This window comes from Anser anser (assembly GCF_964211835.1).
Source record: "Anser anser genome assembly, chromosome: 5".
NCBI classification, from domain to species: domain Eukaryota; kingdom Metazoa; phylum Chordata; class Aves; order Anseriformes; family Anatidae; genus Anser; species Anser anser.
Genome location: NC_139725.1, coordinates 29,712,251 through 29,736,070, shown reverse-complemented (window position 1 = coordinate 29,736,070; position 23,820 = coordinate 29,712,251). Strand labels below are relative to the sequence as shown.

The window sequence follows — 23,820 nt, the reverse complement described above, 5'->3', positions numbered from 1 at the left end:
TGTTCTAGGTCATTAAATAACGGGATTTTATGGAAACATGAAATGTGGATATTAACAAAACAATAATATAAGATTTGATTTAGATATAGTTTTATTGAAGTAGTCCATATTTGGTAGTACCTGAGGAAATACAGCCTGTGGGATTTTGAAAACTTTGAAACCAGCAGTGGTAAGTATAAAAATAAATTCTCCCGAGTGGTATTACAAAATGCAATGCTAATGCTACTGTTACAAGACTATAGCAACAGATTAGATCTCCATTTATTTATATCAAGTGTTCTAATCTCCTTGGGGAAAGAGAAAACGAGGAGAGTTGCAGGGAGTGAGTGGAGATTGCTAGTCCAAAGTAGCGCTGCCAGATTCCTGATGATAGTTCATGTTAATCATTTCATGCGTACTTGAAGCTCAGACTTTCTCCAGCAGCAGACTCTAACCACGCCTGAGAGTTTTCTTCCTTCTAAGGCAAACTACTGAATCAGCAGCTGGTAGTCATCTTGGAAGCCTTTTCCTGTCATTGTTACTAACAGCTAGACGTAGAAGCTGATTCTTCCCTTCTTAAAAAAATAAATATTATTTATTAGCAACTGCTTTTCTCTATAACCGCATGTTTATGTGAATACGCTGAATGTTGATTTCTGAAGCCCTAGTCAGATACAGCAGCAAAAATGCAGACAATGAAACAGGTGGTTTTAATATTGGTCTCTGCCCCCAGACATCTGAGCATCTGTACTCTCTGCTCAGCGTCTGCTCTGATGCAGAACTCAGCGCTACACCAGTTCTCTGTGTTATGTTCTGCTTACAGCCTCCCTTCAGAGGGGAGGGTAAAAAGGAGGGAGAGTGCACCTTGTCTTAGCATTTACTTGTTTTTGTAAATGCACATGGTTTTGCCTCTTACTAGCTTGGCTCTGTGATTTGATTATCCAGGCTTTTGTTCTTGAAGGAGTTAGCAGGAGGTGCTCTGCTAGGAATTACTCTTTGCGCATCCCCTCAGGACCAAAAACCCTTGGACATAATTAAAGTGGAGTCTAAGCGTATGCAGCATGATGTTCTTTCATCTACTGTACTCCAAACTCCTTTTCTTTCCTTTCTCTTCTTCCATTTAAAAAGTCTACTCTATTCCCTCAGAATTTTAGCCCTATTAACAAGGGCTTGGTGCACTTGATAGCAATTATTCCTTTGAATTCTCTAGTAGTACGGACTGACTTCTGCAATTTCTCAGTCATTATCCTGCAGCTTTCAACCAGTGTGGAAAAGTGTTGGCTTATTGTTATGCTAATAACAAGTACATGAAAAAAAAAATCACAAATGATCGTGTAAATGTCCCAGTACCATCAGTCCAGCTGTGATCTCCAGAGGCCTTGGGCTCCCATTGCCTTGTGCAGACACTACCAGTTGGAATTGTCAAATGTCGAATTGCCAGATGTCACAGTGCAGTTCTGGCTTTAGCAGCTTGGGTGTCTGCTCTTGAAGCTTCAGCTGGCACATTGTTCTTCAGGTAGCAGAAGTCATGAAGTTGTGCTTCTGGCTGCCTCTTGGTCTCTAGCTGAAAAGCCATGTTGTACTTCCCAGCTCCCTACTATCACCTGATCTCACAGCAAAAAGGCAAAAGGAATGGGAAAAAGGCAAAAGGCCATAGGAATTCAGTTCTGTATTGTGAGAACAGCAGGAAAACATGTACCCCAGAGGTGTCCTTAACGTGGTGGAGAAATGGAAAACCATGGCAGCTGCTGCTGTGGTGGCAGTAGAATGGTGAAGATTCCAAATTGTTGGGCATTTTGCAGAATATGGTATGTTTCTAAGGATTACTAGCAAGAGCTAATTATTGGAATAAATCTTGAATATATATAAAAATTTCAGCCTGTAGTCTAAAACATCAAATTTGTATCTATCAGTTTCTGGCCGTTATTGATGGCTGTCTTGGTTTCAAGATTAGACACACAGTTACTTCTTCACAACATCAGCTCAAATCCTGAGCTTTGTTCTGTGATTAGACATAAATTGCAATGTAGGTGCTGCATTTGTACTTACTGCCTCCAGAATGACTTGGCCATATTTATTTGGTTGTTGCAAATGTTACCTTCTTCTGGCTTAATAACTAACTGAAGGACCTTGTGATGCTTTTAAGTAGATAGTTGAGTCTCTCTGTCCTTGGAGAGAGAAAAAAAACCAACACTCTGCTAAGACAATTCTTTCCTTTTTATTTCTTTGGTACTGGCAGAATCAGAAAAGAGCTCTGGAAGTCACCTGTCCAAAGCTGTTTCTCAGAGCAGGCATAGTCAAAGGCAGATCAGGTCAATCAGGGAGCCTAGTTAAATTTTGGATTTGCAGGGGTGGAGGCTCCCCTGTCTTTCTGGGGCTGAGTTGCAGCGTTTGTCATGCTCCTGAACACGTTGTTCCGTTGTGCTCAGCTGGAATTTCCCTTGCTGTGACTTGTGACCATTGCTTCCTGAGCATTCACCGCACGCCTCTGAGAAGCGTCTGTCCCTGACTGCTCTGGGTTCCTTTGGGCAGTGGAAGACTATTGGGGTCCGCTCTGGCCCTTCATTTTCTTTTCTTCCGGCTAAGTAAGGCCAGTTCCCTTAGCTTTTCCTTGCAGGTCATGTGCCCTCTTAGCTTCAGTGGCCCTCCTCCACTCTGTCCAATTTATTAGGGTTACTCTTGTATCGGGGGATCCAACTGGACACAGTACTCCAGGTGTGGCCTCACAAGGGCCATATAAGGGGAATAATCACTTGTCTTGACCCTCTGGTTGCATTCAGGATAACGCAGTCAAATTGCCATTAGTCTGCATCGCTGCAAGGATACACCAATTTTCCCTTTCTCCACAGTCAGACTCAGTCAGGAGCATTTGAAGGTAGTGTGTTCCTCTTCAGCTGACAATGATACGTCAGATTTCCTAGACAACTGGCCATTGAGTCTCATAGGACATACAGCATTTTCATCCGCAGATCAATTTTGAAGCTGATTAGAAGAGCCTCAGAGATGCTTAGTTCCCTGCACATATGTAATGCGGTTTTTCTGTGTTTTGTGTGTGGTGCAGGATATCTGAAACCTATCGCTTCTGGGCCTGACGTTGATAGGCTTGTTTGATTTCATACGTGAAGTGGTAAATTGCTCTCATGTTAAAGGAGTTGTTGAACTTTTTTTTTTTTTTAATATATTGTGGTCATAAATACAAGAAATTCAATATACTGAGCTTTTTAGATGTTTTAGAAGTCTTTTTTTTTTTCTCCACGTCATAGACAAACCAGTTTTTGCTTCAGCTGCACACTTTGGTAATAAATGTCAACAACTGGCAACGTTTCTTCAAGCATTAGCTTTTTTTTTTTTTTTTTTCCTATGGAGCATTTTCTGTGTAACAAAACACATGAGAGCTGCTTTCTTTCTGGTTGCTGGGAGGTTGCCTCTGAGAGCCCTGATTTGTGTAGATCTGGCACCGCGGCTCAGCCTGCTGTGGGCTAACGTTTATAAGCAGTGAGATGAAAGGGAAGCACGTATTCCTGGCACCATTAGGTCAGTTTGGCAGAGGTAAGCTGCCTAAGTGCTTGAACACGTTGACTTGTAGAAATTGCTTTCTGGCTTGGAAAGGAAGGGTCTATGAGTGATGCAGAACTAGCGCACACAAGTTTGTAATGGAACTGGTGTTTGATCAATGCTTCTTACCTGTCAGAAAATGTGTAGAGTTGCATTCATAAATGCTTACTCACATCCTACATCCTTAAAAATAAGGGAAAGAAGAATGGTTGGATAGTGGTAGTTGGACGCCAGACAAGGGACTTCAGTGGTTAGTAATTGCAATTTTTGTGGCTGGAAACATCCAAACTCTGCAAGAATGTAATTAGCATTGCAAACAGAATATGTGTAAATTTATAGCAGCTTCTCCGTGTTGGTATATATTTTTTGTTTATTTGCTTCTCAGTCCTGTGTTATTCCAGGACTTATCTCCTCACTGCTTAATGTTACTTTGCCTGATGAGATTATATATCTCTGGAGAGTGAAAGATGAACCAAATTATATTTGAGCCAAACAAAACAGAATTTTCTCCTATCAAAGGATAAAAAAAAGAGACAGACTTGCTCTGTTTATTTCTTTTTCTCCCCTCCCTCTCTCCAAATAATTACAATAATAAAATAATTAAAAACCAGCTTATTGATTGCATTGATTAAGCAGAACCCACAAGTCTGCTGAGGATGGTAGATTTAAACTGTCAGCACCAAAATAACTGGAATTGATATCTGCCAGTGTTTCCATTATGTGTCTTCTCATCTCTTAATTAGGAATGTACAGTTTATTGGATAAGAGATATTTGAAAACAAGGCACAATTTATAGCCTCTCTTAACTGAGGGGCATAAGCTTTTTACCATGTCAGATGTCACTTGTCATTCCAGTGCATGTTTGTAGTTTATGAAGTAGGGCTACTTCAGATTGCATTATTGCCTAAACTTATACGCCATAATGCATGCTTGTTGTTCATGTACTGTTGAAAAAGGGCAGCTGTCCATCTCTTCAGAGTAGCTGTAACCAGGAGAAAAATAAACAACATGATTCACATGTGGTTTTTGAACAGTTTGAGACTTGGTGACAGTGTTTAGCTTTGGTTTTGTTCAGTGCTGAAAATTATCATCATCATTGACTGACCTTTGATGGTCTTCAGCAGACTGCTGTGAGCCATACACATTGTGCTTATGTGTAATGAAAGTGCTAGCTCTCTTCTCTAGGTATGTGTTTGAAGAAGTTTTCCTCAGTAGTTCAGGAGGAGAGAAAAAAGGGTGAGTGGCAGACATTAAAAAAACAGACAAGAGTTGCAGGCTGCAAGATCCATGTTTGCTCTAGTCCTGTAGGTATTAAAGCCAGCCATAATCTATAGCCTTATTTAACAAAGAAAACATGCACTTTGGGCAGTAGGCATTAGATACACGAAGCATGCTTTTGAACTTTGGTCCACTTATAAGCATGCAGCATTTTTCTGCTGGTACCTCATCCCTGTTTAAGGATAAGTTGATCAGTGAGGTGCAAAGAATGAGGAAAACTATCTCATTTTCTTTTCTTTTTATGTTTGGAGAAACTAGATCAACAATCAAATAATGTAATTCAGGTGATACCTTGTGGTAAACTGCTTTTATTTTTATTCTTAACAGTACATTCTTTCGGGCTCTGATGACTTCAATTTGTATATGTGGAGGATTCCTCCAGATCCAGAAGCAGGTAAGTTCTGTTGTTTTGGAATTTGGGGGTTTAGGGTGGAGAATGCCTGACAAATACTAGTCTGTTTTTTGAAAAATTGCTGTTTTCACTCAGCCACTGAATCCAGAATTGTTCTGATGAAAGCTGGATGGGGAGAGTTTACGGTCACACATAATGTAGTCTCTGGGTAGCAACGGACAATGCTATTTGAATCTGTGATCGTAGTGGTTTTCCTTGTATTTCTTTTCTCTTATAACGATCGTTTAAATCATCTGGATGAACTGACAAAGAGAAAGAGCTGTGGCTGGAGGCAGGGTCTGCCTTTCCTCCTTTGCTTGGTAGACAAGAGTCTACCAGTTCTGCTGCTTCTAAGCCGATCTGAGCTCACTGAAGTACTCAGGATCTGTTACTAAGAAATTTCATCCCCTAACGAAGCTTGCAGCATAAAATGATTCTGGCCTGTTTTATACGGTGCCACCCTCCTTTTCCTCCTACCCCAAAACCCTCCTGCTGAATTCTGACACAGAGCAGGTATGCTCTTGGACGTTCTGGGTGGAGGAGCACTGTAGCTGGTAGAAACGACGATCGCTTATGCTTACTTTTGACCCTTCCCAAGCTGGGGCAGACACAGTAGGCAAGTAGCAGCAGTAACCCAGATCTGCATAGAACAGGAGTGGGGGTGTTAAAGAAAAGCAGCAGTGTGGAATATAACAATGGTGTTGCAAATGCTATACGGTTGGTGCCTGATTTGGTATTGTCTGGTATTGTGTAGGGTTTGGCAATACGACATCATCCATTACTATCTCTAGACCTTATAACATCAGCATCTCTCTTCTGTGGAAACAATTCAAACTACTCTTTCAGAGTGGTGCTGAATCTTTGTTGAAAGACTTAAGACTCCAGGAAAATCCACTTCCATTTTGGTTTTTAATGGCTCTCACAGTTCAAACTCCACATTGTAGTGGTATTAAGCACAACCAAGAGTTCTTTCATGGTCTCAGGTGCTCTAGCAATAGTGAAAGAAAATTACAGTCTGCTTTGGAGGTGAAGTGAAAAGATTTTGTTTTGCTTTCAAAGACCATTAATCACCACTGTGTAATCCACAGCTAAGAGGATGACTAACCTCTAAAAGGTTTGTTTAATGCCAGAGTTTTGAGGAAAATGTCCTTCTAATCTTGGATTGGTTATTTAATGAACGTTTAGTGTTGTGGTCCAGAAGTCCTGAAGATGGCCCTGTTAAAAATATCAGTACCTCAGCCTTCTGTCTTTTCTTGAAGGGTTTATAGAGACTTCCCTCTGCTCAGCTTTCCACTTGTATGATTTCCTTCTTCATTTGTTATTATTTTATTTCTAATTATGGAATTTCTTCCTATCTAGAGTAAAAGTTACATACGTTTAAATTAGTTATTTATCTGTATATTTTCTTGTGCACTGTAGTAACATATACAAAATGTAATCCTATACTTATCCTCACTGCATTTATAAATTCTGGATTTGGGTTCTTGTATTTGGCTGTGATGCTTTTGAAAACTTTTTTCCAGACACCTGCAGATGACAAACCTTGTATCTGGAACCTGTGCACAGGGACTGATAGCTGGAATTGTCACAAAACCCTGTCTTACGTGTTTCAGTCAGCTTTTTTGTTTCTGGTTCTTGTAACTTGAGGAAGGGTGTCAGTAAACTTGCAACATTTCAGTTACAAAATTAATTACTTAATGTCAATTGCCATCAGTAATTGCTTAATAGCATCCGAAGATCCTGTTGTAGGAACCTGTATGTCTTAGATAACTGCTCAATTTACATGAGACTTACTGAAAGAGTTTTAAAAAGCTCATGAGTATTGCTTTGATAAACCTAGAAATTTGGTTTCTGTGGCAAATCTCATCAGCCATCCAAGTCACTTGTGATAGTCTTATTGAAGTTCTTCTTTTCTTCATTCAGCCCTTGAAGGGTTGGGCTGTTTTTGAATGTGATGAAACATCCTTTTTTAAATCTGGTCCTGTGGTTCATGATAGTTCAGCTGGAGAGCTTGCTCTGCCTCCTTCTTGGAGAAGAAGTCTTGCTATAGGGTATGGAGACCTTAGAAACCTTCTGCTTCAGTGGCAAACTCCTTATTCTCACACCCTAGCTTAAAATAGAAATGTCTTTGGGTCTGTAATCTGAGGGGGTGGGATGTGGTTTTTCATTTAAATATTGTACAAACTAGACAGGATGATGTAATGTCCTGTACTGTTGGTTGATATTTTAAATAAAAATATCACCCTGACCGATTTCTATCTTTCCAGCTGAATTCAGACGTTGTGTTGCTATAAATATTTACGGTACAAGTCCCTTAAATTATATCAGCTATTAATATAAATAACATAAATAGCAACTTATTTGCAGAAACAAATCTTTTTATAGAGCTGTGTCCTTAAAGACAGCTCTGAAACAGATTGTTTTGGTTACATCCAGGTATAGCAAGCATTAGCTAACTCATGGTTAGCAATATTACTACACAAAAGATGAAGAAGAGTAGAATAGAATACATCAGTCAGACAACTGCAAACTTATTTCATTGTGGAGGAATGCAGTTACCTGTGTTGGTATTGTGCCAGGAAAATGGAACAGATTCTGCTGGTTTTATGGCAAATAATGATAGTTTAGAGGTGTCTTCCCAGTAGGTTGCATTGAGTCATTCCCCCTCGGCTGGAGATTCCTCCAGTGGTTCTGTTCAGATGAATTTTTAAGACAAGATTTATTTGGGAGCTGGGGAAGAGCAAAAGATACTCCCCAAGCTGCTTAGGAAGCTATTCTACTGAAGAGCCTTACTGTCTTCCTCCACAACTTTAGATTGTTCTAAATAAGCCAGGACTTCCAATGCCAAAAAGGAGTTTCTTTTTTTTTTACCACCTTTTTGTCCTTTCTTGAAGATGGAATAGCTTGTTGGAGGAATTCCACTTCCTCCTCCATCTAAGTACTACCCAGCTTTCCCCTCTTGCCAATCGTGTGGTAAATTTGTTAGCCAACTTCCTCTTTAAAGCACATATTCCATTTTTCTTCAGAGGCAGAGGTTCTAGCACAACAAATACGTTGATCTGGTATAAGAAAAGCAGTCCCATGTTTCCATGGCATTTATTTGACTTGAAGGCAAGCTAGAAGTGAGAATAGACATCGGCCCTAAGTGACCTGCCCAGCAAGCCTGTTAAACAGCGTAAGCACTTCAGGCAGTATTTAAACCTAACTTCCATAAATACAGCCTCTTAGTAAAGAATCCCCATTCAAGACAGAACCTGACACGTCTTGCAGAGTAATAGAGGGCTTAGAAGGAATTTACATTCCTCACCCACTACTCTGAATCATCTTTGCAACTCAGAGCTTGTCTCTCTTGCTTTTGAAATACTGCTCAAAGATGCTGTGTGAGGGACATGATATTTGTGATAGAGAAGGCAGCTGGCGATCCTTCAGTTTGCATTGTCAGGCTCTTACCAGAGAAGGAAAAACTTGACTAAAGTCTGAAAAACTTGACTAAATCAGAACAGCAAACTGTTTCAAAACCTCTTCTTAATTCTGTCTTTAACTGCTAGCAAGAAAGGGCCCATCATTGTGGTCCAGTTACTAAACTAATTGCATCAATTTTGAGCAGAACTGATGCAATTTTTCTTCCTTTTTTTCTTTGGTCATTGTAAATGCAGACGGCTCCTTAGGCTTGAAGAATTCGTCAACAGATCTTTTCATAACATTTGAACCGGGTTATCTCACTTGGGACAGCTTTCCCCACAAGTACTTAGCAGTCCAGGAGTGCTACACCAGGCTCCCCTGATGACTCCTCCAAACCCTCCTTGCAGGGAGGAGAGAGGTCTTTGACCAGCCCTTGCTGTTCTCACCCCATCTTTGACATGACCAAAGTAAACCTTGCCTGTGCTGCTGAGAAACCTTGAGTTTGCTCTGGCTGCTGCCACAGCTGGACTCAGATGCCTGATCCCACTAGAAGGGATGGTGCAGGGACCTGTGCTCTCTAGGCAAGAGTGTTTGTGTTTAATCTAGCTTCTCTACGGACAGCTCTCTGAGGAGCAAAGCCATCTGCTGGCATGCATTGTACAAAACAAACGCAGGTGCGTAAGTGACCAGATGGACTTTTAAAGGGGTCTAAACATAATTTGCTGCCCTGACAGAAGCCCTGTATGCTGTGAATGTTTGTTTGCCCGACTGGTGGAAGAACATGAAGCAACATCAGAGTTCTACAACATTCAGCAGTGTTGTTGCTTGCATAGTCTCCCTCTTCCGTGAGCATATCATGACCTCATAGGATTCAAATGCAGGGCTGTGGCCTATGGACTAAATGTGTCCTGTATTATTATTATTATTATTAATGAAAACTAAATTATTTTTAAGTTAGCTTTCTTTGTAGTGCCAAGTACTACAGTGAAATGCTATGCTATGGCACACTGGCAGCAGCAGCAGATGTCTGGTTCTTCTCAGGAGCTTTCAGCACTTTGAGTAATTCGCAAGGCTTGTATGAAGTTATGCATTAGTTTATGGAGCGTCTTTCTACCTTATATGAACAACCAGTGGGACTTCTTTTCAGCGTCCTAGATAGAAAGGACTTCTTTTTAATGAGGTCATTTAATTCCTTTGTTACAGAGACCGTGGAGATTGTTCCTTATCCCAGGAAGTTCTCCAGTACTTTGACTTCTTTTTAAATATTTGGAACAATGCAGCTTCTATTACTTTAGAGACTCTTCCACGTTCTTACAGGATTTCTGCACTAGGGCACTCTTTTGAATAAACGCTTCCCTTTTTTCCTTATTCTCCAGATAATTTGTTCAATTGTTTGTTTTAAATACTGCTACGTGTTATGGAACTTCTCCATGGGAGGATTGCTGTGCAAGTAGCTTGCTTTCCCTTACTATGTTTTCCAGTGTTTATTTGTTTTTTAACTTGGCGGTGTGTACCATCAAACATGTTCTCTATATATGAAATGCTAATTTATCTGCATAAATATGAAAATATGCATAATTAATAATTCGTTAGCATAATATTTTAAATGCATAATAATAAAGCAAGCAAAAATGTACGCCCTTTGACAACTTAGTAGACATCTACTGCTTCTGAGGCATTGTGCTGTTGTTTCCTTCAGTCTGTATTAAAGCCTATAGATACACCATGTTGCCATGGTATTCTTGTCAAGTGTACGTAGAGGAAATCACTTTTTAAAGTGTATATTTAAAATGTACACTTCAGATTTAAGCTCTAACAAGTTGTGGCGGCTGGACAAATATCATAGTAAGATATATATTTAGAGAATTTTTTGAGACTTTGAATTGCTCCTCTTTGGTACACCTATTTGCAGGGTGTAGAAGAAGAAGGATTTTCTTGACATTTCCCTTTGTGTATCAAGTAAAAGCAGACCAGCACAGCTAGAACACTAAATCACTAGTCAGAACTGTCTGTAAGCATAGCAATTTTTGGAAGGCTTTTCAAAACCAGCTAGTATATCTCCATCCCCTCCTCCAGTGGTTAGAAAGTTAAAAACCTTCTACAATCTGCATAATGAGCCTGTGAAGAATTTTAAACGTGTTTTTTTTTTCTTTCATAGTACCAACATGTATGCGAGCTAAATCCATGACTTTTGTATAAATACTGTGTGTACAAGTGTGGTAACTATCTAAGAATATGAAAGCTGTCATGCTAAACCAGTTGCAAGACCTGTGCATGCCACTAAATTTGAAAGCAACACCCCCCTCCCAAAAAAAAAGCTAACTTCAAAAGCAAAATTTTGAGTTTTTTTGTGATAACAGAAGCGAAACAATGGAAATAAAAATGCCAGTTTAAGTGAAGACAGCAAAAAGAAAAATAAATAGAAATCATTACATATAAAAATGGAAGATGGCATCAGGAATTTGAGCACTTGGTGGCCAACCTCAACTTAATGCAGAGATTATTTTTATTTTTTTGGCAGCAGACGTGAGCAAACTCGACTCACGCTGTGAGACGGCTAGAAGCTGTACAGCTGCAGCTAAGCCTCTGCTGAGCCTGGACTGTTGAGGCCTGCTGAGAGACCAGGGGGATTCCAGACAAGTCTGGACACAAGCATGTCTGCCACGTAGATACTCGTGTAATATGATATCGGCTTTGCTGGACGACTATGAAGGGGAGAGGATAAGGATGAGAAGGATAAGGATGGAGAAGAAGGCTCTGCATTAAGCATTGATTTAGAGACATCACCAAAGCGTATAGGAGTTGATAGACTAAAACTGCATCAGGCAAGGGAGTTCTCCAAAACCAAGAGTCTGGGTCAGTCTCTTACATTTGACACAAAAATTATCAAGGCATTGCTGGAGTCAGTACTTCTCATTTTAAATTATTAAAACCTTTCTTACTACTGGAAAAAACTGTGCTAAACTGCGGTTCCACTAATCACAAAGCTCTTGGGGACTTTTCCTGTAATTGGCAGTTAGTTATTTTAAGGGGCTTTGTAGGGAAGTTCACTCTGGCGTATGTTCGAGTGTTGTGCTTCCTCTTTGCTGTTAACAGTGTGAAAGGACCTATTAGAGCAAGTCCAGAGGAAGGCCACGAGGATGATCAGAAGGCAGGAACAGCACCTCTCCCATGAAAACAGGCCAAGGGAGTGGGGGTTGTTCAGCCTGAAGAAGAGAAGGCTCAGGGGAGACCTAATTGCGGCCTTCCAGTACCTAAAGTTGGCCTACAGGAAAACTTGAGAGAGAATCTTTGTCAGGGACTGTCATGACAGGACAATGAGTAATGGCTTTAAACTAAAAGAAAATAGATTTAGATTAGGTTTTAGGAAATTCTTTACTCAGAGGGGGGTGAGGCGCTGGAACAGGTTGCCCAGAGGAACGGTGGATGCCCCATCCCTGGAGGTGTTCAAGGCCAGGTTGGATGGGGCTTTGGGCACCTGATCTAGCAGAAGGTGTCCCTGCACATGGCAAGGGGAGTGCAATTAGATGATCGTTAATGTCTCTTCCAACCCAAAGCATTCTATGATTCTGTGATTTTTAATTTAGAGAACTTCAATGTTAAAGCAGAAGGCTTTGGAGTTTCTTCGCACTTTCTGAATTTGAATATGGCCTAGGGAGAGCTGTGTTCTAGACATGGCATGCCGTGTACTTTTCATCCAGTGCTCTTAGTAAATTTATAAACATTTGAAGTTTCAGAAGACAGTTGTGACATTAAATAACTGTTATCACTGTTCTACTAGTGAAGTAATTGTGGATTAATTCATACTGCTTCTGGTCCCAGAAGAGGCCAGTGACTAACTTTGAAATGCAGCCCATTATAATTCTTTATTTGCTCATTGTTTTCTCTAACTTCAGATTATTTTCTAAGTGTTTCATTAGGTATATTTCTTGCTTTCTATGGAATTCAGGCAGTTGGAGTCCACAGATAGTTAAAACTTTTTTCGCCATTACTTACAGACTTGGAAACGTTTCCTAAGCAAATTGTCTCTTCACTACTGAGGCCCTCTTCCCTGGAACATTTGTCTGCTAGGTCAAGATAAATGTGTTGAGAACTGGACTTGATGTAACCATCTACAGTTGGCTTGATAGATGCAGTTGTATTGACGAGTGTGATTTGGCTGGAAGGAATGCTGTGGGAGTAGGGCAACTTGCCATCAGCCACAAACGTGGTCGTGAATGTCTAACCAGGGCGAGCAGAGTGAAAGGGCGTGAGGAACCTCAAGAAAAGGAAACGGAAATCAAGAGTCCAATCTGACATTTAATGAACTTGCTCTCGAATCAGTTATTTACTAGTCAATTTTGCTTACCCTGGTGAAATCTTGCTGGAATGGCTGAAGGCCAAACTTGTCTTTGTAGAACCTTTGCACAAAATACAGGTGTGCTCGGATAAGCGTACTCAGATAAGAGAACTATTCCAGGTAGCTCAGTCTCAGAGTAGTTCTGGTGAATGTACCTTGAAGTTAACTGGAATGATCTCCCTTTCAAGATCATTGAATTTTAAATGTCTTCACTTTATAGACAGTCTTTAAAATTTTTTTCTTTCTTTTGCTCGCCATCTCTCTTCCCTTCTCAGGCATGTTATCTTTCTGTTCCAAAGTGCCTGCAAAAATTGATCTGTACAAATAGAACACTTCCCAGAAGCTGTGAAGGTCTGTTTGCAGATAGGTTTGAGATTTTTAGGGGTTGGATAACTCTTCGTTTCTGAATCATCATCATTGTTTGTACGCATCAGTCTGGTCTGTAGACTGTAGTTGAGTGGAAGGGATGGAGTACTTCTAAGAGGAGAGGGGTGAACAGAAGCTCGCAAGCTGTGGTTCTTTGTCATTTATGTAACCTAACAAATGGAAGGTGATAGAGAAATACCTTTTCTTCATCTTTTTATTTTTTGACCATTTTGTCCTGCTACCCTTCAGTGTTAATGCAAGCTTTTCTTCTGGAAGCATATATTGTGGAGAACTCTGACTTCCTGCTTCAGAAGACAGGTGGTTCAACATTGGGTTTAGAGTTCAAACCAGCAGCTATTTCAGAAGAGAGCTCCTCTTGAGGACAAAGAAGGATAGCAAACATTTGCAGCAAGAAGAAGCAATTATGTTAAAACTTTACATATGCATATCAGTTTACGTATACATAAAGTATACTTTTTCAGTATTAAGATGACTGTAAGTAGCACATAAGCTACTGAAGTGATTTTTAACCTATAAGGTACGCTTATGACCTTTCAAGTTGTAAGTAGCAAGATTGTTTTCCTCTGAAGTGGTTTTCAGTTTTTACCTCCAATCTTCTAAAAGTCTTGGTTTCTTTCATTTATACTGTTAATCATAGCATGTTGATTGACTCGTTTATTCAGATATGAAAGTATGCTTTCTAACAATCGTTTTATTTACATGAATAATACATAATTTGTGGATATATATTAAAAAAATACTGTGTGACAGTTTCTTGCTTTGGTGTATAGGCTTATTAAGAGTCAATAACTCAGCTTCTGTTTTGAGTTTTACAATTACTACAAAAGTATTCTGCTTCAGTCAATTCTCTCCCTTGTGGAAGAGAATGCTATAACTCACTGGTCAGATTTGTTATTCAGGTCCCTCTTTAAGCTTGATTCACAGAAACATGAGTTGTTATAGATCCTGGTCTAGAGAAGACTGTACTAAGTCTAGCTGTATTATAGTGACGCAGGTTAGTAGCCCTGAAGGTTTCCTATCCATCTGACTAGAGTTAATTGTGACAACAATGAATTGCTGATTTAAAAAAAAAAAAAAAAATAAAGCTATTACAAAGTCAACTTCTTTATTTGTCTCTGCTTCGCATTCACAGACTGAGTAGTGTCATGCCTTAGGCACTATGGTTTCACTGGTGATTTCATAAAATATGTATGTTGCTCTTATTCACATACTTGTCCTGTTGGGTCAAAAACCTTCTTTGTTTGTTTAGATAGTTGAACTAAAGCTAGCTTCCAAGTCATAATTTGCAGGAAGGATGCTTTTCATCAAACTTGCAGCTTTTCATAGGGGCATTACTCATAAATTTGGAATTCTGCAGCCAACACAGGCCTTAAGTGTTGTAGAATAAAGCTGAAGCACATTGTCAAATATAATATGACTTTAAATTATTATGAATGAAAGCAATATGGAAACTTAATTATTCATTTCAGCTGTCCTTGTTTTTCCCCTAGGTGGCATTGGCAGGGTTGTCAATGGTGCTTTTATGGTATTGAAAGGTCATCGGTCAATTGTAAACCAAGTCCGGTTTAATCCTCACACTTACATGATCTGTTCATCTGGCGTTGAAAAGATTATAAAGGTAAGATTAATCATCAGAAAATGTGTTCTTTCAGTAATTCAGAAAGGAGTGCTTTGTTTTGCTCAAATTATTTGCATCATTCATACCCCACACCCATCCAGTCTTCCCATTATCTTCTTTTCTAAGGTGTTATGTCTCATTAGCTGGCTAAGCTGATGCAATTGGGCATTTCAACTTTAAACTCCATTTCAGTTTTAAAAGTTTTAGAGATAAGGGATAAGATCATGATTTCATGGATTTTTGTACCTTGACAAAAGGATTTTTTTTTTTCCCCACCTTAATTCTGTATGTTGCTGAAGTACCATAACTTAACCATAAACTTAGGAGAGTTAGATAACAGCCATAATATGCCATCTCCTAAGACTTCAGTGAAAAAATTTTGCAAATTTTCTCTGAATGGTACAGTTGACCCATAGCATAGCCTGACCTAGCTGAACTTGGCACAAATACTGCTTCAGGGGCCCTTTTATAATTTTTGTATGCACCTCTGGATTAGATCAATTCAGCATACCTTTCTGTGGCTTTCTTCTGAATCATGTAACAATTTATATTTTTTTAGAAAGTTTCTGTCTCGTTATGTGGAATGTAAAGAGATGGCAAACTCTGTTATGCTCTGATATTTTTTTTCTTAAAAGACAGCTGATATTGTGGGAGCAAAGCAGAAACTTTTTTTTTTCGATTTTTAATAACAGAGGTTGAGAGCAGAGAGATGGGATTTTTCTACACTAATGCACTTTGCATTCCGCATGCTATAGAAATTTTGCTATTATTTATGTCTGTCAACAAGAGGAAAAAAACAGAAGAATTTAATTTTTAAGTAGGATAATAAGAACTAATGCTGCTTCTACACTTTTCTTGAATGACTTCGTAAAGGTCTTACCTGCATATGGCTATAAATAAGGTCATTTATTTCTGTGAAGAGTAAATAAATTCTTTAGTAAACTACAAGTTGACTGAAAGAACTTGTCCTGCCAAGGGTCTGCAAATTATGGACCAGAACTGGACAAAATAGTGGGACCATGGCCCAGCGTCCAGCTGCATCACTTGCTTTACAGCTACTATCAACCTTTGGTATCTGGTCCTAGTTCAACTTTTCTTCTCTTCTGTCTTCTAATGGTACTTTAGTTTGTTTTTCTATGTTTTACTTCATCTATGTCCCTAGGACAGGTTTGTATGCAAATATCTTGATCACAAATCTGTCGGTTAACAGGCTTTGAACAAAAGAGCATTGAACAGTCTTAGCACCTCACTGATTTTTTCAATTTCCAAGCAGCCAGTCTGCCACTGTTTAAAAGCAGTTTAGCCAGAGCAATCCATTTGCTTTGGGAATTTGATTCACACAGTCTCAAGGCTCCCTTTTGGACTTCAGATCTGCTGACCCTTCGCCCTATGAATCCTTCCTGCGTGAGTGTGCTTAGACTATTGGATTAGCATTGGTTTAAACATCCCCTGTGTTGCTTTTGTGTACTTCTGCTAGGGTTTTTCTGTTTTGTTTTGTTGGTTTTTTTTTTGCCTAGTGATTAAAAGGTTAGTTTGATTAAGGGTCCAGTCACAGGTTGTGTAACTCTTTGAAAGACATCTCTGCTTGAATGCTTCCTTAAAAGCGAACACCCGTGGTGTCACAGAATGTGCCGTGCATCTTGTGTAGCTGCTTTGAGCAGTCCCCAAACATTGCAAACCAGAGAAAAATCGAGGGAAAGGTGTAGGAAGTTTTAGAGAGCCTGAAGTTCTTATACTTCTGTTGTATGCTGTTTTGGCTCAGCTTGTAAAGCATGTTGTTTGGTGCTCGGGTTGTTTTAAGGCTCATACCTCGTTTGTTCTGCATGGCTTTACTGTTTGTTGTTTACTCAGACCGTGCCTTCAGTTTTGCAGGTGACCATATGGTGGTTTTCTTCTTCATTCCAACTACTTCTGAGGACAGGCTGGACACTAGTAACAGCCACTGTCAGTAGGGCAAAACAGGAGAAACAACACCAGCAGTTCTGAGAGACTCTTGGGTCTGCCTGGTGCAAAGGTGCAAGAGCAGCCTGAGGAGAGAGACCTTGCAGGGGCAGGGAAAAATGTGGCTGGATTGAGGAGTGAGGGAGCAAGGAAGAGAGCATCCACGTGGGGAAATAGAGGAGCAAAGGTGGTGGTGGCTGGCAGGAAGGTGAGGGAAGTGGCAGATTGAACACCTGAGAGAGAAAGACAACTTGAAAACCAGTGGAAGAGGGCTGTTTACTGCATTAAAAACAGCCGAGTCCTTCCCTTGTATGGCTGTCTTTCTCCCACGCAAATGCTTGAAGCGCTTGCCTGGAGAAGTTGAGATGACAAGAGGAAGATCCATAAATAAAAACTGTTGCTAGTATTTTAATTTTTTTAATCATCTCCTTAAGAAGTGTCCTTCCTTCCACTGTCCTTCAGGTATCTTTTAAAGATCTCTCTGGAATTGAGTCATAGGAGATAACTTCATGAAGGTCGTCTGGTGTTCCATTCCCTCAATTGCAGAAACTCTGTGATGAATTAAAATGTGGATGCAAGTAGTCGGTTTGTCTGAGCCCTTATTTTTCAGACTAGCTGGCCTAATTTTAGTTCTTGTAGAAGTGAGGAACTGATAGCACCAGCATCAAGGCGTGATACAGACAAGCCATTCAATAATGCCATGTGCTTCTGCCAACACACTTGCTATTTTAATGCTGATTGCAAATGAGATACAAATTCATCTCAGGCCTAGCCCTGCTGAAACGAATAACATTCGCAAGAATGATTTTGACCTTTTTGGTTATCGTATTTTGCTTTATTTAATTTCATAGTAAGGCACCTGCAGGAATTTAATTCAATAATTCAGTATTTTAAGGTTTGATTTCTACTAGGAGTGGGGATACAGTGGTTAAGCTGGAGTGTGTGTATGTGTGTGTTAATATTCAAGTGAGGAGGCTTTAGAAACCTAAAATTATAGTCAGCAAGCTGATTAATAAAGGATACTTGAAGCCTTGACTCCGGATACGTATGCTGGACCCAAATAAATCGTTCATTGCCCTCCATTTTGAAAACCTGAATCTCAGAAACATACTATGGGAAAGCACAGCTGCGAACTAAAAGTGTCATTTTGCTGAAAGCATTTGCCACTATGGCTAAGCAACATAAAATAGAAAAAAATACTACTTTTTCCTCAGTTAAGTATAAGAAGTTGGGATGTGCTGGCAGGAAAATGAGTTGCACTACAGGAGAAATAAACGAAGCTTTCCCTCCCTCTAATGCGTGGGGCTTAGAGGAGGGCCATGGAGAATTATACAGTTAGAAGGCAGTTCCAGAAAAGGTAAAATGGATGAAGTGTGTAAGGATTTTTAGAAAGAAATACTATTTTGTGTCGGAAATGGAATACTGCCTAATTTTGAGGGCAACTGTATATCAAGGACAGCAGAGTCTACTGGCCTTTGTTGCTATGGTGACAGATGAATGTCATTGTGGCTAGCTGCCTTTGCCTAATGAGATAATCTAATGTAGCTGGCTTTAATTATTCTCATGCTAACAGCATAACTATTTCTCTTTAAAATTTTGGTGGTTTGCCACCACGGAATACAAGAAATTCAAAGATGCTCGCAGAGGCATCTCTGCTGAAATAGCGAACCAGTTTTGTACTCCCTTTTTCTGTTATTGTTCCTATTTTTATATCTGTACTTGGGGCATCAGTGACTAATATTCAGCTCCTTAATCCTCTGACAAGGAAAGAACTTCTTGATAGATGGTTGCTTCAGTGGGATGAGCTGCCAACTTATTTTCTCCAACTTGCTCACATTCTTCCCTGACATGGCATCAGTCAGAGGATGAGAAAAAGGCAAATGCATGCCATTTACAAGGAAGCCCATTTCAGATGCCACAGACAGAGAACTGGACAAATTGCTGTCAATTTAAAGACTTCCCAGTTTTGCTGAGGAAAGAGTCTTTTGATTTCTTTCTGGGACTCTGGCATGCCCTTCTACTCCCTCGTTGCAAAATGCCTAAAAAGTATGGACATCAGTCTCCAGTGGGATCTGATCCTGTGCAAACTGTACCAGCGGGCATTCGTGGGGATAAATGCTGAATTCCCCCCGACTTCCCCTTTTTATGTACTCCCTATTGAGAGTACACAAACCCATCTCAGAAGGGAAAAAGCCCCAGTATGGACTTCTTAGTTATCTTTTCGATATTTAACACTGATTTATTTTTTCTGATGCTTGCCGAGTGAGCAGAAAGATCTCGTAGCAACATAAGGATGTGGAATCTCAATGCTCACTTTTTATACCTTTTTAGATGACTCTTCATCAAAAAAAGGACCTTTCCCAGACTGACTTCAGAGCAGACAATCTCTCCTCCACTTACATTGATTCATGCAGAATCTAAGAGTTTGTTAATTCTCTTGCTTAAGAAAAAAAGTCATGACAAAATCCAGGGGCTAACTTGCAATGGTATTGCGTGTCCAAGAATATTTAAAACTTGTTCTCTTCTTAAAAGTAAATATTGTCCAGGCAAAACTGCACCTGAAGGAGATTCAGGAATCCTTCTTTGGAACAGAGACAAGAGAAACAGAGGAAATTTGTCATCCCAAGCAGGGGGGCGGAAACAGGAAGCTGCTGTGATGAGCAGGCCTTCCCTTCACAAGTTGGAAACTTAGGACAATTCTACATTCAAGATGCAAAAACATATATGAGATGTTGAACTGGATGGCGAAAAATGTTCAGAACAAAAGTTTCATAAAACATAGTGATCAGTCTAATGCCACTAGGTCTGTCTGCCTGAGGAAGGGGAATGCCAGCCTGCTTGTCCAGGCACACAGCATGAAGCATTTACAAGGAGGTGTATGCTCGCTGACCACAAGAAGCTGTGATCTACTTGCTGAAATGCTCAAGTTTGGGAGAACTCTAGAATTAAGGTTACCTTTACATCTTAAATTTGGCTGCACCGAACAAGTAGCTGCAAGATAACTTATTTTGGTTTTCTTCAAATATTAAAGGTATAAGATCTTGCTGTACAATAGTGAAAACCTCCGTGAATACAGATTTACTGGATCCTCATGGGCTTTTTTTATTGTGCTTGTCATGGTAGTATGAGATTGAATGTGCTAACTTTGCATCCATGAGATGAGTGCTGATTATCCCATTTACAGAAAGAAAACACTCTGTGTTAGTGATTGTGTCTAATTGGAACAAAACTTGTCTAATTTCTATTGGGAAAAGAGTTGGATGTTTTTGTCGAGGTCTATCCCAAAAGACCAACCTAGAGTAGGTAGCTGGCATAGAAAAATATTCTGTGAATTTATTAGCGTGGTTAAACCAACGCATGACTGAAATCAGATATTGTATCAGAACATGAAAGCTGCCTTGTGGATAAGGTACCTACTAGCTCTGCCCCCAGTAAGTGTTGTGCATGAGATTAGCAATGACCTAGAGGAAGGTGGTGGTAGTCGTCCAAATAAATGTTTCAATCGTGTTGTCCCTGAATCTGTGAGTAAAACTGAGAAAGGTGAGGAGATCCATTGTTACGTTTGCTATTGATTAGCATTTTCTTAAGGATAGAGGTGGATCTTCCTTGGGGCATATTTTTTTTTTTTTAGTTTTCCCTTCGTACTAGGAAAACTGAGGGGATAATAGACTGAGAGCGCAGTCAAGGCTGTTGATATTGGTGAAATCATTTCATTTTGCAGTATTACTACCTCTTCGCACTTCAAAAATAGCTTTCAGTAAAGCTCTTCTCCTTCACCTTTCCCCACTAACTGAGCCTGCTGCTGCATCTTGAGAGGATGTTGGATGCTTTCTTTCCTCCTCAACAGTTCTCTAAAGGGAGTAGTGCAAGACAGCTTCTCACCTCCATACATTCAGCTCCCTGCCTGCTGATCAGGTGTGACTGACTGTGCAGCTGGATGAAATGTTACTCTGCATCACTGGCACAAGCAACTCCGGTTTCCTGGGAAACAAGTGCCTTCATCCTTCATTAGTGCTAAGACTATACTGTAGGCAACAAACTATTCTTACAGTTAGTGAGTAAGCATCACCTATTACATAAAAATAGAGCCCTGCAATTTGGGAAGAATTACTACACGCTGAAATATTGAAACGGCGGATAATCTGCAGTGCGAGAGCTCTTAGATTTCTGGATGGTTGAAGAAGATGCAGGAAGGACACGTTTGTAAAGGGGGAAAAAATCTCTGGAATAATTGTGAGTGTGGGTCTAAGGGGTAAACATGAATAAAAAAATCTGCAACTTGCAGCTGTTATTAGTATTTTCTCTACTGTCTTATTTCAAATGCTTTAGTAGTTTATGAAGACAGAGCTGTGTGTATCTTATTTTATTTTTTATTTTCTGTTACAGATCTGGAGTCCTTACAAACAGCCTGACTGCACAGGGGATCTAGATGGTAGGATTGAGGATGACTCGCGTTGCCTCTACACTCACGAAGAGTACATCAGTCTCGTGTTGAACAGTGGTAGTGGTTTGTCACACGATTACGCCAACCAGTCAGTCCAGGAAGACCCGCGGATGATGGCCTTTTTTGACTCCCTGGTGCGCCGGGAGATCGAGGGCTGGAGTTCTGACTCGGACAGTGACCTCAGTGAGAGCACCATCCTGCAGCTCCACGCGGGAGTAAGCGAACGCTCTGCTTACAGCGAGTCGGAGTCCTCGGCCTCTTTGCATCACTCCCCGCCGCACGCGGCCGAAGAGTCTGATGAAACTGCCTATAACTTAAGGGCCTTAAGATCAGCTGAATCCCCCTCGGCCAGAGAAGACGTGGCTTCCCATCAGCAGAGGCTGTCTGCACTGCGGAAGTATCAGGATAAACGTCTCCTGGCCCTCTCCAATGAGTCTGATTCTGATGACAATACCTGCGAGGCAGAGCTGGATACAGACCTCTTCCCACGGCCACGATCCCCGAGTCCTGAGGAGCACGAGTCTAGCAGTTCCAGCAGCAGCAGCAGTACGGAGGACGAAGAGGAACTGAACGAACGACGCACGTCTATGAGGCAACGCAACGCGCTGAGGCGCAGACAGAAGGTGCAAAAGGAGGAAAGGACTAACACTAACACAGAGAACGTGACCCCTTACATAGGTGAGGATATCTATGATTACCCCCAGATCAAAGTAGATGATCTTTCTTCTTCGCCAGCTTCTTCACCGGAAAGGAGTTCAGACAACAAAGAAGTTCTCAAAGAAAGGACCTCTCCTTGTTCAGACAGTGAATCAGTGGAGAGAAAGATTTACAAAGCCTACAAATGGCTGCACTATTCGTACATATCGTATTCGGCTAATAAAGATGGTGAATCCTCCAGAGGAGATGGGGAGAATGATGAAGGGAAACCAGGAACTAGTGGAAGGCACAGTACAGCACACGCGCTAAATAAGGAGGATGCTAGGAACTTGAGTTCAGTGGTTCCTCAAGGTTCCCCAGCTCTTTCTGCTGAAAGCCACAACAAAGAAACTTTAAAGGAATGTGGTTTGGTAGAAAATTCTAGTAATGGTCAAGCTCATGAATGTGACAATCATCGGCGGGTGGAGAGTCAAGAAAACACATCTGAAGACACTACCAGTGGGGGTATAGAGCATTCTTTTGAGACTAAAAAGCTCAATGGAAAAGCTAACTGCAAAGGGCTAAATAGTTGTACCGAAGAGCCTTGCCTTCAGACTGCCGGACTGGTGGAACAGAAAAACAGTCAGAACTGTCAACCAGCACCAAGCCATCACTCGCTGGTCCCTCCGTTCTCCGCCGTTGCCATCTGTAGCATGTCAGGTCACTGCTCCAGAAACCAGACTGATGACAGTGAGGAGAGGAGCCTCGACACCTCCTGCGTTAACCACAATAACGGCCACTTGCATCTTCGCCCTTCGTGCTTCAACAACGGACAGAGTTTTGGAGAGCAGGAGGCTGTGATTCAAGGACTACAGGTGCGCTCAAACGCTGACAATGGCAACCTTGCGCAGGTGGGTGTGACCTTGCACAAAGACTGCTGCCTGTCTGAAATGGACTCCAACAGCTACAACGTGAGCACAAGAGAGGATACTGCTGACTTGCATCCTGCAGGCAGTGAGAGCACTCAGTCTCTCGGAGGACTGAAAAGACACAGAGCGGAGCTGGAAGATGCAGATTCAGAGAATTCATCCTTAGAAAAGAAGTTAAAAACATGATAAATGCAGATGTCTGTCGTAGTGTGCACTCAAAAAAAAGGAGAGGGGAAAAAAGAAAGTATTAAAGGCACATAGAGCTTGGGTCTGAAATGTTGCGTTTGATTCTCCATTCCATTCTTCAGTGGGTCTGTTTTAGATTGCCAATGGTTCATGCTGTATAAAAATCCAACTTACTCCTTAATGAGACTGAGTCTAGTGTACCCATACAAGGTTCTGTTTAAAGTAAATCCTTATTAAGACGGTTGACTGAATTATTCTTGTGTGAACATGTGTCGTTTGTTCAGCCAGCCAACCAGGATGGCTGCTTTAAGTTTTAATTGTTCTTCTTAGAAGGAATTTTTCCATTCTGACACTTATTACGCATTACAGGCTGAAAAATGATTGAATTAGATCACCCTGGTGGTAGCTTGGGGTGTGTTTCTTGTTGAGGAAAACAGGGAATAAACCTTTCTGGCCCCTTTATTCTACTTCAGGAACTAAAGAAATGCAGCCCTTAGGGGAGGATGTTTTCAGAGCTTACTGATACCTTTAGAGATGATAGTTCATAAAGCACTTGCTTCTGATACAGTTCAGTGACATTATTTTTATGCCAACAGAAAAGCTATAGGAAATAAGCCTCTTTCCAAAATCAACTTTAGACTGTTCCCATGGTGACATTCAATTTTGTGGGTTTTGTAAAAGAAAGGAACTGAGTAACACAGTGTCATCATTACAGTGAAATGCGATTGTTTGGCA

The 23,820-nt window shown here is 40.6% G+C and overlaps 1 protein-coding gene across 5 annotated transcripts in view; it reads left to right on the top strand.

The window, feature by feature from the left end:
• Positions 1-23,337, top strand: part of DCAF5 (DDB1 and CUL4 associated factor 5) — a 70,795-nt gene extending 47,458 nt beyond the window's left edge. For all 5 annotated transcript variants that reach the window (XM_083836801.1, XM_083836805.1, XM_083836804.1 and 2 more), the window contains 3 exons: positions 5,140-5,206; positions 14,822-14,949; positions 21,277-23,337. In XM_083836801.1, coding sequence (XP_083692927.1) covers positions 5,140-5,206; positions 14,822-14,949; positions 21,277-23,085 — 2,004 coding nt within the window. In that variant the 3' untranslated portion in view covers positions 23,086-23,337. The remainder of the gene's footprint in view (positions 1-5,139; positions 5,207-14,821; positions 14,950-21,276) is intronic.
• The last annotated feature ends 483 nt before the right edge of the window (positions 23,338-23,820 follow it).